Source organism: Gavia stellata, chromosome 28 (assembly GCF_030936135.1).
Source record: "Gavia stellata isolate bGavSte3 chromosome 28, bGavSte3.hap2, whole genome shotgun sequence".
Taxonomy (NCBI): Eukaryota; Metazoa; Chordata; class Aves; order Gaviiformes; family Gaviidae; genus Gavia; species Gavia stellata.
Window position 1 is genome coordinate 849,052 of NC_082621.1, and position 13,066 is coordinate 862,117.

The 13,066-nt window shown below is 50.2% G+C and overlaps 2 protein-coding genes across 3 annotated transcripts in view; one reads left to right on the top strand and one right to left on the bottom strand.

The window, feature by feature from the left end:
• The window catches only part of DNAJC7 (DnaJ heat shock protein family (Hsp40) member C7), a 25,468-nt gene extending 19,487 nt beyond the window's left edge, over nucleotides 1-5,981 (top strand). Inside the window, exon 14 of the mRNA XM_059830365.1 lies at nucleotides 267-5,981. Within this exon, the coding sequence (XP_059686348.1) occupies nucleotides 267-304 (38 nt within the window). The 3' untranslated portion in view covers nucleotides 305-5,981. The remainder of the gene's footprint in view (nucleotides 1-266) is intronic.
• CNP (2',3'-cyclic nucleotide 3' phosphodiesterase) lies at nucleotides 5,919-12,681 on the bottom strand. 2 transcript variants are annotated; one of them, XM_059830367.1, is made up of 4 exons: nucleotides 12,643-12,681; nucleotides 9,660-10,329; nucleotides 8,947-9,089; nucleotides 5,919-8,367 (listed from the first exon to the last, which is right to left on the bottom strand). In XM_059830367.1, exons 1-4 carry the CDS (start codon nucleotides 12,643-12,645, stop codon nucleotides 7,915-7,917), a joined length of 1,269 nt encoding a protein of 422 aa, XP_059686350.1. In that variant the 5' UTR covers nucleotides 12,646-12,681; the 3' UTR covers nucleotides 5,919-7,914. The 2 variants fall into 2 exon arrangements, with proteins under 2 accessions (XP_059686350.1, XP_059686351.1); XM_059830368.1 differs by lacking the exon at nucleotides 12,643-12,681 and adding an exon at nucleotides 10,564-10,583.
• Between the last annotated feature and the right edge of the window lie 385 nt (nucleotides 12,682-13,066).

Below are 13,066 nucleotides of genomic sequence, written 5' to 3' on the forward strand. Positions count from 1 at the left end.
ATTTTGAGAAGTCCTGCACACTTCGTGTACTGTTTACCTTCCTCCTTGTAAATCTGCCTCCTTTAGCCATATTATCAGTAGTCCACTGTCTTACTTGTTGGAAATCAGCTGCTGGAAATGTATAGCAAAGATCTCATCTCTCCTACTTGTTCAGATGCTTTTGTTTGAATGAAGTACTGGCTTGGCATCAAGCTACTGCAGGGTAGTAGTTAACAGTATTGTCTTTGAATTTTGAAAGTGCTAATATCTTTCATTTTCTTTTTCAGCTTCTGGGCCTGGAAATTTCTTTTTCCAGTTTGGCTAAAAAAAACCCAAACCAAAACACACATACCTGACCTGCTTATTTTAACCTTGAATACGGACATACTTAGACTCCTTCCTTCATCATGTCTCATTGTACTTAGAGCAGTTTCATTTTTCTCGGTTGGAGACCTCTGTTTTGTGTGCTTTTGTGTGTAAAGAGGAAACCAGCTCGGGGAGGGGAAGGCTTGTGAATTTTGTTTTACTGTTAACTTTATTAAAAAAAAAAATAAAGCTTTGAATCTTTTGGTCCCTCCATGCTGGCCCGTACTTTCAGACTGTTCCTGCTCCTCAGCAGAGAGGATTTCCCTGAAGTCCTCCCGGAATCTCAACTTGTATGAGGGTGAAGTAATCTCCCATTTTGTTTTGGTTGGCTCTGAAGTGCAGTATGGCAGCATGTCTAGGGTTTGTAGTAACTTGTAAGTTACCTTAATCTACTGAAAATACTGTCAAGATTCAATCAGGTTTCATACAATCGCGGTTTACCTGCCAGCTGTCTCTTTTGTGTTTTTGGGTTTTTTTGCCATGGTTCTACTGGAACGGTACACTTGGGCATTAACTTAAATGATAATGTGTGAGCTGAACAATTTTGTATCGGAGAAATGCTCCTTTGGATTTAAGAGAGCAGCTTATGTGAGAATTCCCTGTGATGCAGCTAGAATTAAGGGCTTTGTGTTTCCACTCCAAGACTTGTCCTGTTTAAGGGAATATTGAATTTGCTCTGGGCTGAATTTCTTCACCGTACACTTTTTAATTAATCCACTTGAACATTTAATATTTGTGCTAAAACTTGATTTTGTTGAGCTTGATGTTTGATTTTGTGTTACTGATCCATAACGTGGATGAGCTCTTTCTAGCTCTGAAGAAATGCAAATATTCAGGTTAATAATTGAAAATGGTTACTGTGTGTGTGCAGCAGTGTGCTCTCATTATGTTTACAGGAACTGTACAAATACGTTAAACTAGTCAAGTAGTTTTCAACTAGAAGTAACTTACTAGTCCAAAGAAGCAAGAAAATGCAAAGTCCAACTCTTAACTGACAGTCTGTCACTTGCTTCTCTTGCACAATGTCAGGCCAAGTGCTGGAGGGATGAGCTTAAAGCCTGGAGCTGCGTGCAGCTGCTCCGTCTCCAATTGAAAATGGATTTGGCTTGGTGGTACTGCCAGTTAATGCGAATGCTCTTTATTTTTCACCGTAAATGTAGTGTTACAGCAAGAGCTCAGCTGGGAGGACTCTGCTTCCAGAATTCTTCCCTTTTCTCTAGAAGTGAAGAACCTTTTGGACTAGGTGCTTTGTTCGAGTGAAATACTGTCTGTAGAACAGTTCTGGAGCAGAGCGTGTGGCGTTGGCTGACGGAGCTTCAGGCAGTCCTGCTCAGAAGCGGGGTTTGAGAGAAAGTGTGTTGGCACTCGGCAACGCCAACGAGAAGAGCAGAGTCTCAGCAGCGTTGCTGTGGCCGGGGTGTTTTGAACTGACCCGCGGTAGTGTAGTGACGTTTGGGGGACTGAATTTTGCTTGGCTGAGAAAACGGGTGTTCATACAAATACATGCAAGACTCTTTTCTGGAGAAACCTGACACTAACTTTTATATACTATCTGATTGAACTTCTTACTGCAGGAACAAAAATTGCAATGAATTCATTGCACGAAGTGATTACTTTGAATGCTAACATCTTTGTCTTCCTTCCTTTTGAGGGCTGTACCTGTCCTGTTCAGTGGGACAGAGTTGCTACACTGCAGTGCCAGTTAACTTCATTTCCAACGGTTGCAATAGTGTCGTGGTGCTGCTGCCGCCGAGTACTACAGTCCTGTGGTTGCGTTTTGTCAGAATTTTTGACACTCTGCTTTCATAGAGGGAAGATTTAAGGGCTTAAATTCTAGTACTGCAGAATAAAGAAAGTATTTTATAACTCGATCAAAAGTCAGCTTTTTAAACAAGCTGATGTCGAGTAGTATTTCCAAAAATAGACTCTACAACATTTATTCTAACTTCCTGCGCACCAGTGTAACGTGATGGACTTAACCGGATTGCACTGAGAGCAAAATAAGGTCCTAGCATCTTTCAGACTCTGAAATGGTAAATACCTGGGGAATTGAAATACTGGTCTATGCATATTGATACTTCTCCAGTTCTCATGGCACTTGTAAATCAGAGTTTATGGGACTTGTTTTTGTGTGGCATTCTGGATTCCTAACGTCTTGTCCTGTGTGTATTGATGTTACTGTACAGTTTGGACTTTTCTCAGTCTTTTATCGCCATGCAGAGACATGTCCTGCATTTGTCAGTGGGTTTTATTATTATTATTATTTCCCCCTCCCCCCAGTTAAGTACGACAGGCTTCCTTCTCTCCAAACTTTGAATGAGACCATTCCTTGGAGGACAGAAGTGGAACGGCTCTTCTTTTGAGGGAGGAAATGTATACAGCAGATATTTATAAAACTGTACATGAATGCATGATTTAATGTAGTTGAATATTGATATGGTGAGTGCCAAGACTTTTCTAAGGAGCGCTGTTATGTAATTCAAAGTGAAGGTGAACACGTGTTCCCTTTTGCACAGAGCGCTGGGGTTTGAGCAGCGTTCTGTCACTCTCCCGTTACCTCAGGACAGCAGCAGTAGCGCTTGGAGATAGAGGTGCGGTGGCATCGTACCCTCCATCGTGTCCTAGCATGGCTTGGAGACACAGGACTCGGTTTCTTTCAAAAACATCTGCGTAGACATGCATTGCTTGAAATGTTGCCTTTCACCCTTAGTAGTTACGGAACGTTATTCATGGGTTGTATTTTGTACATAGCCACAGGGAACCTTAGTGCCATTTTTCTAGCTGCTGCCACTCCACAGACCTCCCCGGCTTCCGTCGGCTCGATAGGAGCTGCCAGACATAGGAATTTGCCACAGAGATAACGAATAAGTATCTTAAAGGGGTATTATGCCTGTGCTTTTTCTAGAATGGTAAAGAGCTAATGAAGGTGATAGGAGGCGGTTGCTGTGGGTGATACCCGCGAAGCACAAGCACAGCGGGATACACGTGTGTCGAGCCTTATGTAGAAGCGTACTGTTCCCTTTGGTGTGACTGTAGGACAGCACGTGAACTTGGCAGGTGGAAGAAACCGCTGGTAAAGCCCTTCATCTTAATGAGAAGAGTTATCTTTCTGAAAGTCAGTCTTTGTAATTATTGAAAAGTTTATTTTCTGGCATAACAGCAAAAGCCTTAATACTTAACCCTGAAACGTACCTAAACGTGCACCCAGACTGTTCCACGTGCAGAATCCCTTTGGCCCAGATCTGCCTGAACAGCCCAAAATACAGGTGCCAAGCAGCCTTTGCTGTACGGTGCACGTTTGCCCCTCGGCCTGCCAGCTCCTGCACGGTGTTTCCGAAAGGGAATGGTGGGTGCTGTGAGAGCTCCTGCTGATGGGAAGTACCTGGGGATAGCAGAGCCGAGGTGGCTGAAAGCCAGGCCAGGCTGGTGTGTAAGGGAGGGATCTTTTAGCAGACGTGACGGAGTAGTTGCTATTGAACAGCTCGGTAACTGGCAGAGTAGCTGTTGGCTGCCTCCGTGAAAGTTGTAAACTACAGGGAAAATGGTGTGTGTGGGGAGCGTGGCTCTTGACAGACCAAGCGTGTGAAGTGAGGCTCTATTGTTGTGACTCAGTGGTGTTTACAAGGAGATAAGGAATTGTTTGGCTATTATGCTTTCCCTCTGGTGTTTTTTTGGCTGACCATGATGCTCGTGGTGTCTGAGCTGCTGTAGGGATAGTTTCAAATTAAAATGGAGGCAATTTCATGCTTTAAAAATGAGAACACACATCAGTAATGTTAGTGGTGGGAGATACTTGCATGTGCAGTGGTCTGACCTCTAGACCACAAAGCCTGGTGTGTTTTTTCTTGTGTGGATTTACTTTACGATTCTGATGCTGTGTGAGCTCCACCTTTTGTGTGGGAGTGTTGAGAGAGTCCTTTCCAGATACACTGAACCTGGACTTGAGATCAGCTGTAAAGACCATTAAGAAGCTTCTGGCTGCCCACTTTGACAAGCTCTTCGTTGTTTCTGCTACACGTGCTACATAGGAAAGTACATGGTTTCGTTTGTGAACTTGGAAGTGTTGCTGTAAAGCTGGATCCTTAGTGCTAAAGGCTTCTGACTGTTTTGTAAATACATTAATGCAAACTGAAAAAAAAAGGAGAAAGAAAAAGAAAATGTTTAGGGACAACAGTATTGCTATCCATAGAATATTGAGAGTCCCTCAGCTTTCTGTATCTGATGGAGATACAGAGTGAAAGCTGCTGTGCTGTGGTTTTGTTTCCGATACGGAAACTGGCGCAGCTCCTGTGCCCACCCGCGAGCGCTGGTCTCCGAGCCAGCCGTGCGCTGCAGGGCTGCGCTCAGCCGAATCGCTCTTCAACCAATTGAACGACCAAAGCATTTGGACCACACAGTGGTTTGCTCTTCTTTCAAAATTACTTCCTCAGTTTCAGTAATAAGTAAAGATATTCACTTATCTTCAAGTGGATGGTTTTCATCCCATGTAAATTTGTGCCTTGTACCCTCCCCTCCCCTTTCTTAGGGAAAAAGGACAGCTCGTGTGTTGCACCTCTCCGAGTTTCTCGGAGCGGGGAAGAGGTCCATCTCGGGCCATTGCAATAGTGCTGTAACTAAGGCTGCGAGGTGGCAGCCGGGATCGCAGCAGTTCTGCGACCTTCCGTTCTCCTGGAGGCCGCTCACACGCAGCCGTGCCGTATTCTGGAGACCTCCCTATTGCCCCTGCTACCAGGGCAGCCGGACCTGTGCTTGGCTTTGAAAGATGGTGTGTAATGCTTTGGCCTTCCTCGACGTACCCCAGCTTTCCCCACTCCTGCAGTCAGGGACAGGATTATCCCTTCTTCTCTGAGCAGTGCTAGGCAAGCTTTGGCTCTAGCATAGGCCTGACCTCTGAAGGAAAGCTCTGGCATGAAACGTGAGCAGGGTGCCAAGATGAGGCATCGTCTGCAACACAGCGTTACTGAGCCAGAGCTTTGGCATGAGCGGGGTGGCTTGGGAAGGCAGGAGTTTGGTGGGAGAGCTGGGATGCTGCCTCCGGCTGGGTGTGCAGCTTGGCTGCAGTTCGGGCAGAGCCGATCTCATGTTGATTACCCCATCCTCCTCCTCTCTGCTTTCACTTAATAGCTCACGCTTCAAGAGGAAATCGCATGGAGCGGTGTTGGGAGGGGTTGAGTGCGAAACGGCAAACCGAGCACCTTCATTGCATGCATATCTGCTTTGTTGTAATGACAGTCAGGAGTCGTCAAGACAAAACCAGACGCCGATGTGAAGCCAGCTTGGAGAGGATGCTAAACCCTGTGCTGCAGTATTTATCTGAACCGAAATTCTGAATGTTTACCTCAGTGTAAATATCGTAACCTTTGCATGGAGCAATCACTATCCCCATTGCTTTGCCAAACATGTCATCCTCTCCCAGACAGGCTTCACATCGGTGTGAACACTGTCCCTCTTTGGACCCTTACCTTTCTAGGATGTGAATGGTAAAAATGTGAATATTTGTTGTTTACTTCATTAGGCATAATTCATAATGATGTGTTTATATGAAGAATATCACAGACTGAAGCAAAACCATATGCAATTGGTTTACTTTATTATAAACTGTATATGATGTACAAACTAATAAAAACTTAAATGACGACAGTCTCACTGTTGTTCTTGAACAGGCAAATAAATGAGATACTCCAGCTGTGCATTTCAGTGCTGGATGTGATCTGGAGCGCTGGGTGGTTCCCGGGGCGCTGGAGGGAGGGGGTCAGCGTGCTCCCACGTCCCACAGCAGCTCTCCTGGGCGGGCGCTGGAAAACGTGTTTTGATGGAACAAACCCGTGCGAGATTCCTGCTAGGAAAGGCCCAAGCTGAGTACCAGGCACTCACCCCTCTGCCGGTGCGGAAGCTAGCAAGGGTTTCTGTTGAAGGTAAGGGAGGATCACAGGTGCTATGGGGGTGTATATATATATGTAACTTCTTATGTTATAATGAGAATTTATTGTTGTCCATCTCTTTGAAACAGCAGAATTATTTTGCTTTATTGGTAAACTTGGAGAGTGTTTACCAGATTAGCCCCAAAGCACACCTTGCTTTTGTTTAAAGCATTCGGAGCAGAAATGCTTCTTGCACAGGCAGTGTTGGGCTTCCCCAGCCACGGTTTCCATGCGCACCCAGCTCAGGTAAGCTGCACCCTCCCCCGGCAGCTCCTTTACAGGTATGAGCCCAGCACACCCTTGTCAAACACAGTAAGTATTTACATGTATTAATACGGGATTAATTTCACTGTGCAGTTCACCAAACACTGAGCCATAGCGTGAGTTTAAACTGTTGTCCTGACCCGAGTCCATTAGTTGAGCTTTGTGTTACGGTAAAGTAGTGACCACATATCCACTGACCGCCTGGCAGAGGGTCTGGCTAAGAGCAAAAACAGGAGTTTCAATAAAACAGACTTACCAGGAGTGCTTGATCATTAACTTTTTTTCCAACCAACAGTTTAGGTTTGAGCAGACTTAAGTTACGCAGTTACAATACCTCCACTTACTTCTTAAATTACAATGTTACTGCCAGCCTAACTTTTACCATTCAAGTGCATTAGAGAGAAGTAGTAAAATCTTGCATGAAGTACAGGTCTATACTTCAGACATGATTTTAGTTTCTATAAAATAAGATGGAAAAGATGTTAGTTCATCTCTTCCACTCCCTGCCAAGGCAGGATTGTTCCCTACAGGACAAGGACGCCGGACAGTGCTTGGTCCGGCCCGCGCTGACGTGTGAAGTGAACCAAATGCTTCTCCTGGTACTTCACTGATTTCCCTTTCTGTGCTTTTTTTTTTTAAAGTCCAGGCTCGCTCTTTAGGACACCATCTGGCAACATGCCTTCCTTCTGTCCGCTCACCAGCGTGGCTCTTCCCTGCAATGAAGGAAGCGCTCACATGCAGACAGCGAACGTGAACTGGGGCAGAGCCCAGCAGCAGGACCGACCTCTGATCGAGGCGGTGCGATACCCTGCGGCCCTCTGCGAGTTCTCTTCTTACAGGCTAAACTATTAGGACCTGCCACGCTTGACAGAAGTGATCCATAGTTGGGTCCTGCTGGTTTCTACCCAGTAATTCAGCTACCAGAATGATGTCAGTCCCTGGGGTGTGGGAGAAGGGGAGAGACATGACGCAGTTCACTTCACTTGGCTTCAGACCAGTTATGTACAGGCTACAGTGCTGACACGTAAAGATCTAACGATTGTGGTTCATGGGGAGGCTATAAAAGACCAAAGGAGTTCTTCCTCTGAGGAAGAAAACAAGCACACCACCACAGCTAGTTCTCTCCAAAACTCTTACTTTAAAATACACTCAGCAGCACTTCAGTTACTGGCGTCAGTTATGTGACAGTTTTCCTGTCAGCGAGGAGCTGCTTGTTTTCTTCCTTGTTCTGAGGCCAATAAAGTCTCCCCAGAGAGGCTTCACACTGGGGTTGGCAAAGGGGCTTACTTTAGTAAAGGTAGAATTATTTCTCTTTACACTTTTAAAGGTTACAGGAGTTACTTGCCTTTTAAAAACAAACAAAGCAGCTACCCTGCCCATGCTCCTAGATGATGGTGCAGGAACTAAAAGCAGAGCCCCGTTTGTTGGTGCTCTGCGTTGGCACAAGTTTTCCTTTTCCATAGTAACCTGAGAATATTGCCTTCACATCAATCTTTTTAGAAAGGACGAGCATCCACATACCATTATCAAAATACAGCAGTTTCCCTCCTCCGATTTCCCCCACTTCATCCCCTTTGTTCCCTGCCTTTTCCAGTTTCACAAACTCCAGCAGATCGAGCCCCGTCTGGACTGCTTCGACGCTGTTGGCGCAGCCGAGGGTGATGTGAGCCCGGCTGCCTTTCGGGAGGCTGTCGGTGGGCAGGATCTTATCGGCATCTCCAGGCCACAGCAGCAGTTGCTGCTCGCTCAGCTCTACGCGAGCACCAACAGTTTTTGTTGTGATGAACAGAGCAGAAACGGACAGGGTGAAGCCTTTGCCGTAGGAAGCCTTCACAGCCTGGGAGAAGAGGGAGACAAGTCCAGAACACGGATTTAACTGACTGCACACAGGTGGGATTTACAGCAAAGTGGTTGGCTTTATTGTCCACGAGCTCGGGGTCTTGGCTCATCACGGCAGCTCTTGCTTTGACATATTTGAAACCCTGTGTGCAACTGGAAGATCACGGCCTGAAGCTCCCGCTCCGTGAATTTGGAGCTGGTTACATCTTTTCCCTTCACAAATTCCAATGTTTAACTTGGGCTTATCTGTTTTGAAATAATTTAGCTGGAAGTGTAAATACCTTAATTCATCATCACTCCAATCGAGCTATTGGAGGTGATGCTGGAAGTCAGGGGTGATGGAGGTGGGGCAGGAGTATTTTGTTTGGAAACGAACAGGAAACAATCACCGTCTCTCCCGCAGTTAGGACTTTTCCACTGCACAGGCCAGGTGGACGGACTTACTGTCCCTACGGTTACCCTCTCGGCTCCGAGCAAAGCCGTGTCCCCAGCCCACCCCGGGAGGCTTGTGGATCCCCTGCTGGGAAGGGGGAGGGAGACTGGGGTCGCAGGGAGGAGTCGGAGCCCCCGTACTCACGTCCTGCTGGGCGTATTCCTCAGCTCCAGCTGCTTTTCCAAAGTCGGTGTATTTTGTGGTGCAGTGTAAGACCCCGGGCGGCCTCTTCACGAAGTAGCTGGTGAGATCTAGTTTTATTTTGGGATCTTCGATAGCGGAAGCAACTGCAAATACAGGTAAACAATATTACTATCGAAAAATGATCCCCCTGATGTCACCCCATGAGGCAAGTCCCATCTTAGCTTTCGTCACCAACCTGTCCTTCATGTTTCATCTTTCTTACTGCTGAAAAGGACTAGGTGGGTAAGTAAAACTCCTTCCACCTAGGCTAACAGTGCCTGTAACTAGAAAACAGAAGCTTCTGCGCATCATCATGGCTCGTCTTAGCCTCGCTGTTGTACGAGTCCCTTAAGGGACAAGATTGTTCAGTCCTTCCCTTCCCTCTGACTCATCGCAGCAACCAGGGGATGCCCAGCCACCTGATGTAAGGCTGCTGCCATCCGAACCCAGCTCCCTGCAGTGTCACAGCTAAATAGACTTCTTGGAAAAACCTCTCATTTTTACTTACAACAGCAACTTTGTCAATTATGGGAAACAGATTAGTAGCTTTAAACAGCTTTTCCTATTGCTAACTTCAGAAATTCTCTTTAGAAGCTGCCCAAACCTGTTCCGTTTGCTGCATGTTAACATCTCATCAACAGACTAAGAACTTGGTAAGAGACTTCTATACATACAGTATTTACTCTCCTTTTTGAAGGCTTTGAGACTTCCAAGCTCATCTAAGAAGGCCTGACCAGCCTTCCTCAGGCTCTCTGAACTTCTTTTGCTCAAAAACCACCCAAAATACATGGGTAGGAATTCCTTCTCCAAGCTGGGCTTCATCTTCTTCAGCTCTTCCACTGACAGTTTCCATTGATTCTTTTCCTTCAGCTGCAAGCAATCCATTCGCCACTGGGTTTTGGGCTCGGCAAAGATGACTTTGTACCGGTATTTGTCAGCTATATCAAAGAGTTGGTCCAGTCGTTCCCTCTCGTGGTGAGTGTCATCCAAAACAATAACGCTGATGTCTCGTTTGCAATAGTCAACTAGATCCTCATCCACCTTTGAATATTCTTCAGGAATGGTGCTTCTTATTAAAGGTGTAATTTTGTAGCTATCAACAGAGATGACCTTGCAGGCATCTTTATACTTATTTTGAATAGCCTGGGCAAGAGTGGACTTCCCACTGCCAGGCAGGCCCCTTAGAATAAAAAAGGTTTTAGATTCTTTGACTGTGGAGATGGTATCTTCATCGTCGAGGAAAGGGAACTGCAAGCTTTCGGGTCTGTCTTTCGCTGATTGAGTAGACATTTTTCTAAATATTTTAGGCAGGAATGTGTGACTCTTCTTTGAGAAGCCTCTGTTCTGAAATGCAAGAAGGAAATAGTTTGCAGCCTAGCAACCCCAAGGGACCGCATGTTCCCGCTGCACGAGCACGCACCGTTGAGCACCTTTGCGGGGAGTGGGGGGCACAGGGAACTTCTCTACCCCCACGTCCCTCCCCTCAGCTTGGCTTAAACCACCTCTCAGCTACCCCGGTTGGTCCCACAGCCGGGACCTGTGCCCTGTCCCGCCACCCCCCGGCACCGTCCCCCCGACCTGAGGAGCTGAAGGTGCGGCTCCGGCTCCGGCCTCGGCAGCTGCAGTCCTGCCTGACCCTGACCGGGAAGGGAAAGTTTTACGCGTCACGTGGCAGCAGCTGCGGTTTCACAGGCACCACGAGCTGCAAAAAGCTACAGGCCAGGCAGAGCACTTCGGGTGTCAAATTTATTTCTGAACACTTAAATAAACACTTGTGGCTAGTAGCTAACAAGGGTGCTGTGGGGAACTCCGCCTGAAAACAGGAAAGTCCCAGGAGGTTGTGACAGCCGCTGCAATCTCATCGCTTCATCTGAATAAAAACAACTGCAAAGGTATTGAAGTCTCTGTAGGGATCCTCTGTCCCCGTAGGAAAGGCTGTTTCTGAGTGAAGTCTGCGAGGACGCTGTCTCTCATGTTAAGAACTGACATTGTCTCATGCTACACTGAAGATCAGCACCCCGAATGCCTCAGAGGGGGGAATTTGGGCTCGTCTTGTGACGAAGAGCAACTGAAATTGCTTCCGGTAAAGACAAACCTCCTCCCAGCAGCTGCTGAGCTGAACACGAAAGTGAAACCAGCCCTGCGAGCAGCCAAAGTAATGCTCGTGTTTGGCAGCGAGCGAGCCGGGAAAAGCGCTGCCGGGGAGCTGGCGCTGGCTCTCCCTCCCCTCCTGCCAGCAGCTCCGGTAACTGGAATCCCAGTTAATTCCCAGCAGGGCCTGGGAAAAGATGGGACTGGAAGGAAAGGAGGGATTTCTCCAACCACACGAGTTTTCAACAGCACCAAGGGGGCAGCTGCTGGTCTTTGTGTCAATCTGCGAGCTCCCCGCCTCCCCTCCCCAGCCGCATCCTTGCCCTGCCCGTGACCAGCACCTGCTCTGGAGCCCAATGCTGTGCCGGCAGCCACCGGAGTGATGCTGAAGGAGCAAGTTTTGCCTTCGAGGCAAAAGCCGCGGGGTGTTACATGCTACATAAATGCTCTGCCCATGGCAGAAAAATATGCCTTCCCTGTTTGCAGGGTGAAGATATTGTTTAAGAAACAACTGTTCAGCCGATTAACTTTTCTGTCCCTTATTCCAGGATGTGGAGGTGGGTTTTGTTCCAAAGCGCCCTGGGACCAGGACCCCACTGCTTGAACGGACGTGGTGGGCCGGGAGCACTGCCTGCCCTGGGGTCAGCTACTGTGCAGTGCACCGGGATGGTGAGCCCCGAGCACACCGGGACAGCCGTGCCTGCTCCCGAAACCAGTGCGGAGTTCCTGCCACAGGAATGAATGGGCCTCCGAGAAGAGCGAGGACCAGGCGGCTCTCCTGGGACCCCTGTGTCGCCTTTCCCGTGGATTCGGGGCTCCCAAGTCATCATACAAGAGGAAGCAGATGGCGTGAGCCACCTCCGAGAGCTGCTCCTGCTCGCAGTGTAAGTGTCCCGTTTGCCAAGGGGGATGTTCAGCCGGGCAGTGGCCGGGCCAGGCCGACCCCGTGGCTCCTGCGGCCGGGCACCGTGTGCCGGGCGAGGGCCGGGGCTGTCCAGCTCTTTTGCTGAAGGCAGCTGCTGGTGACCGCAGTAACTGAGGCCGCTTTTCAAACACGCAAACAAAAGAACAATAATAGAAAACACCCTCCGGCCCCATTGTTCAGCGGCCAGCTCGGAGGATAATAGTCGCCTTCATGGGCTGGGGCCACGTAGGGCCTGGCCGGACAATGGTCCCACAGAGACCCGCGGCGGCGGCGCGCTGGGCTCCCCGGGCGGACAATCCCCCATTGAGCCCGCGCCCCGTCCCGACCCTCCGCGCCGTCCCCACAAAGCTCCCGCTTGTCTCCGCGCCCCGGGGTCCCCGCGGGACAGGGACTCGCGTGGAGGGCGCGGCCGCTCCGGGCATCGGGGCTGCGAAGGCGCTCGTGCCCCGGCTGCCCCCGGGGGGGCACAAGGACGGGGCCCCCGCCTGCACCCCCGGCTCTACCGGGGGGACCCCGGCTGCCCCCCGCGCCCGCCTGCCGGCGACGCCGCCGGGCGCTTCCCCCGCTCCGGGAACCGAAACCCGCGCCCGGGAGGGGCGGCTGCCGCGGCCCCCTCGCTGCGCGCCCCCGGCCCCGCTTACCATGGTGAGGGCAGCGGCTCCGGGGCGGCCGCCGGTGCGGAGCGGCGCGGCGGGGAAGCGGCTGTGGGGCGGGCGCGGCCGCGGCCCCTTTCATAGCGCCGGCCCCGCCCGGGGGAGCGGGGGGCCGGGCCGGGCCCTCCCCCGGGGGCCGCCGGCGGCGCGGGGCGGAGGCGGCGGGTGCGCGGAGCTGGAGCGCGCCCGCCGGGGCCGGCGGCCCTCCCTCCCCCCCGCAGCCCCCCCTCCCCTCCCCTCCCTCCCTCCCCCCCGCAGCCCCCCCTCCCCTCCCCTCCCTCCCTCCCCCCCGCAGCCCCCCCTCCCCTCCCCTCCCTCCCTCCCCGCCCCGGCGGAGCTCCCCGCGGCCCGGCCCCACGCGTGGCGCGCAGCGGTGGCCCCGCGGGCCGGGCCGGGGGGAGCTCCTGCTTCG

Bases quoted from the DNA above. Each gene is read 5' to 3' on its own strand.
- CNP (XM_059830367.1), bottom strand. The intron at 9,090-9,659 runs GTATGTATAGAA...CTGTATTTGCAG, and splicing joins CAAAAAGGAGAGTAAATACT to TTGCTTCCGCTATCGAAGAT. The intron at 8,368-8,946 runs GTGAGTACGGGG...CTCTTCTCCCAG, and splicing joins AGGAATACGCCCAGCAGGAC to GCTGTGAAGGCTTCCTACGG.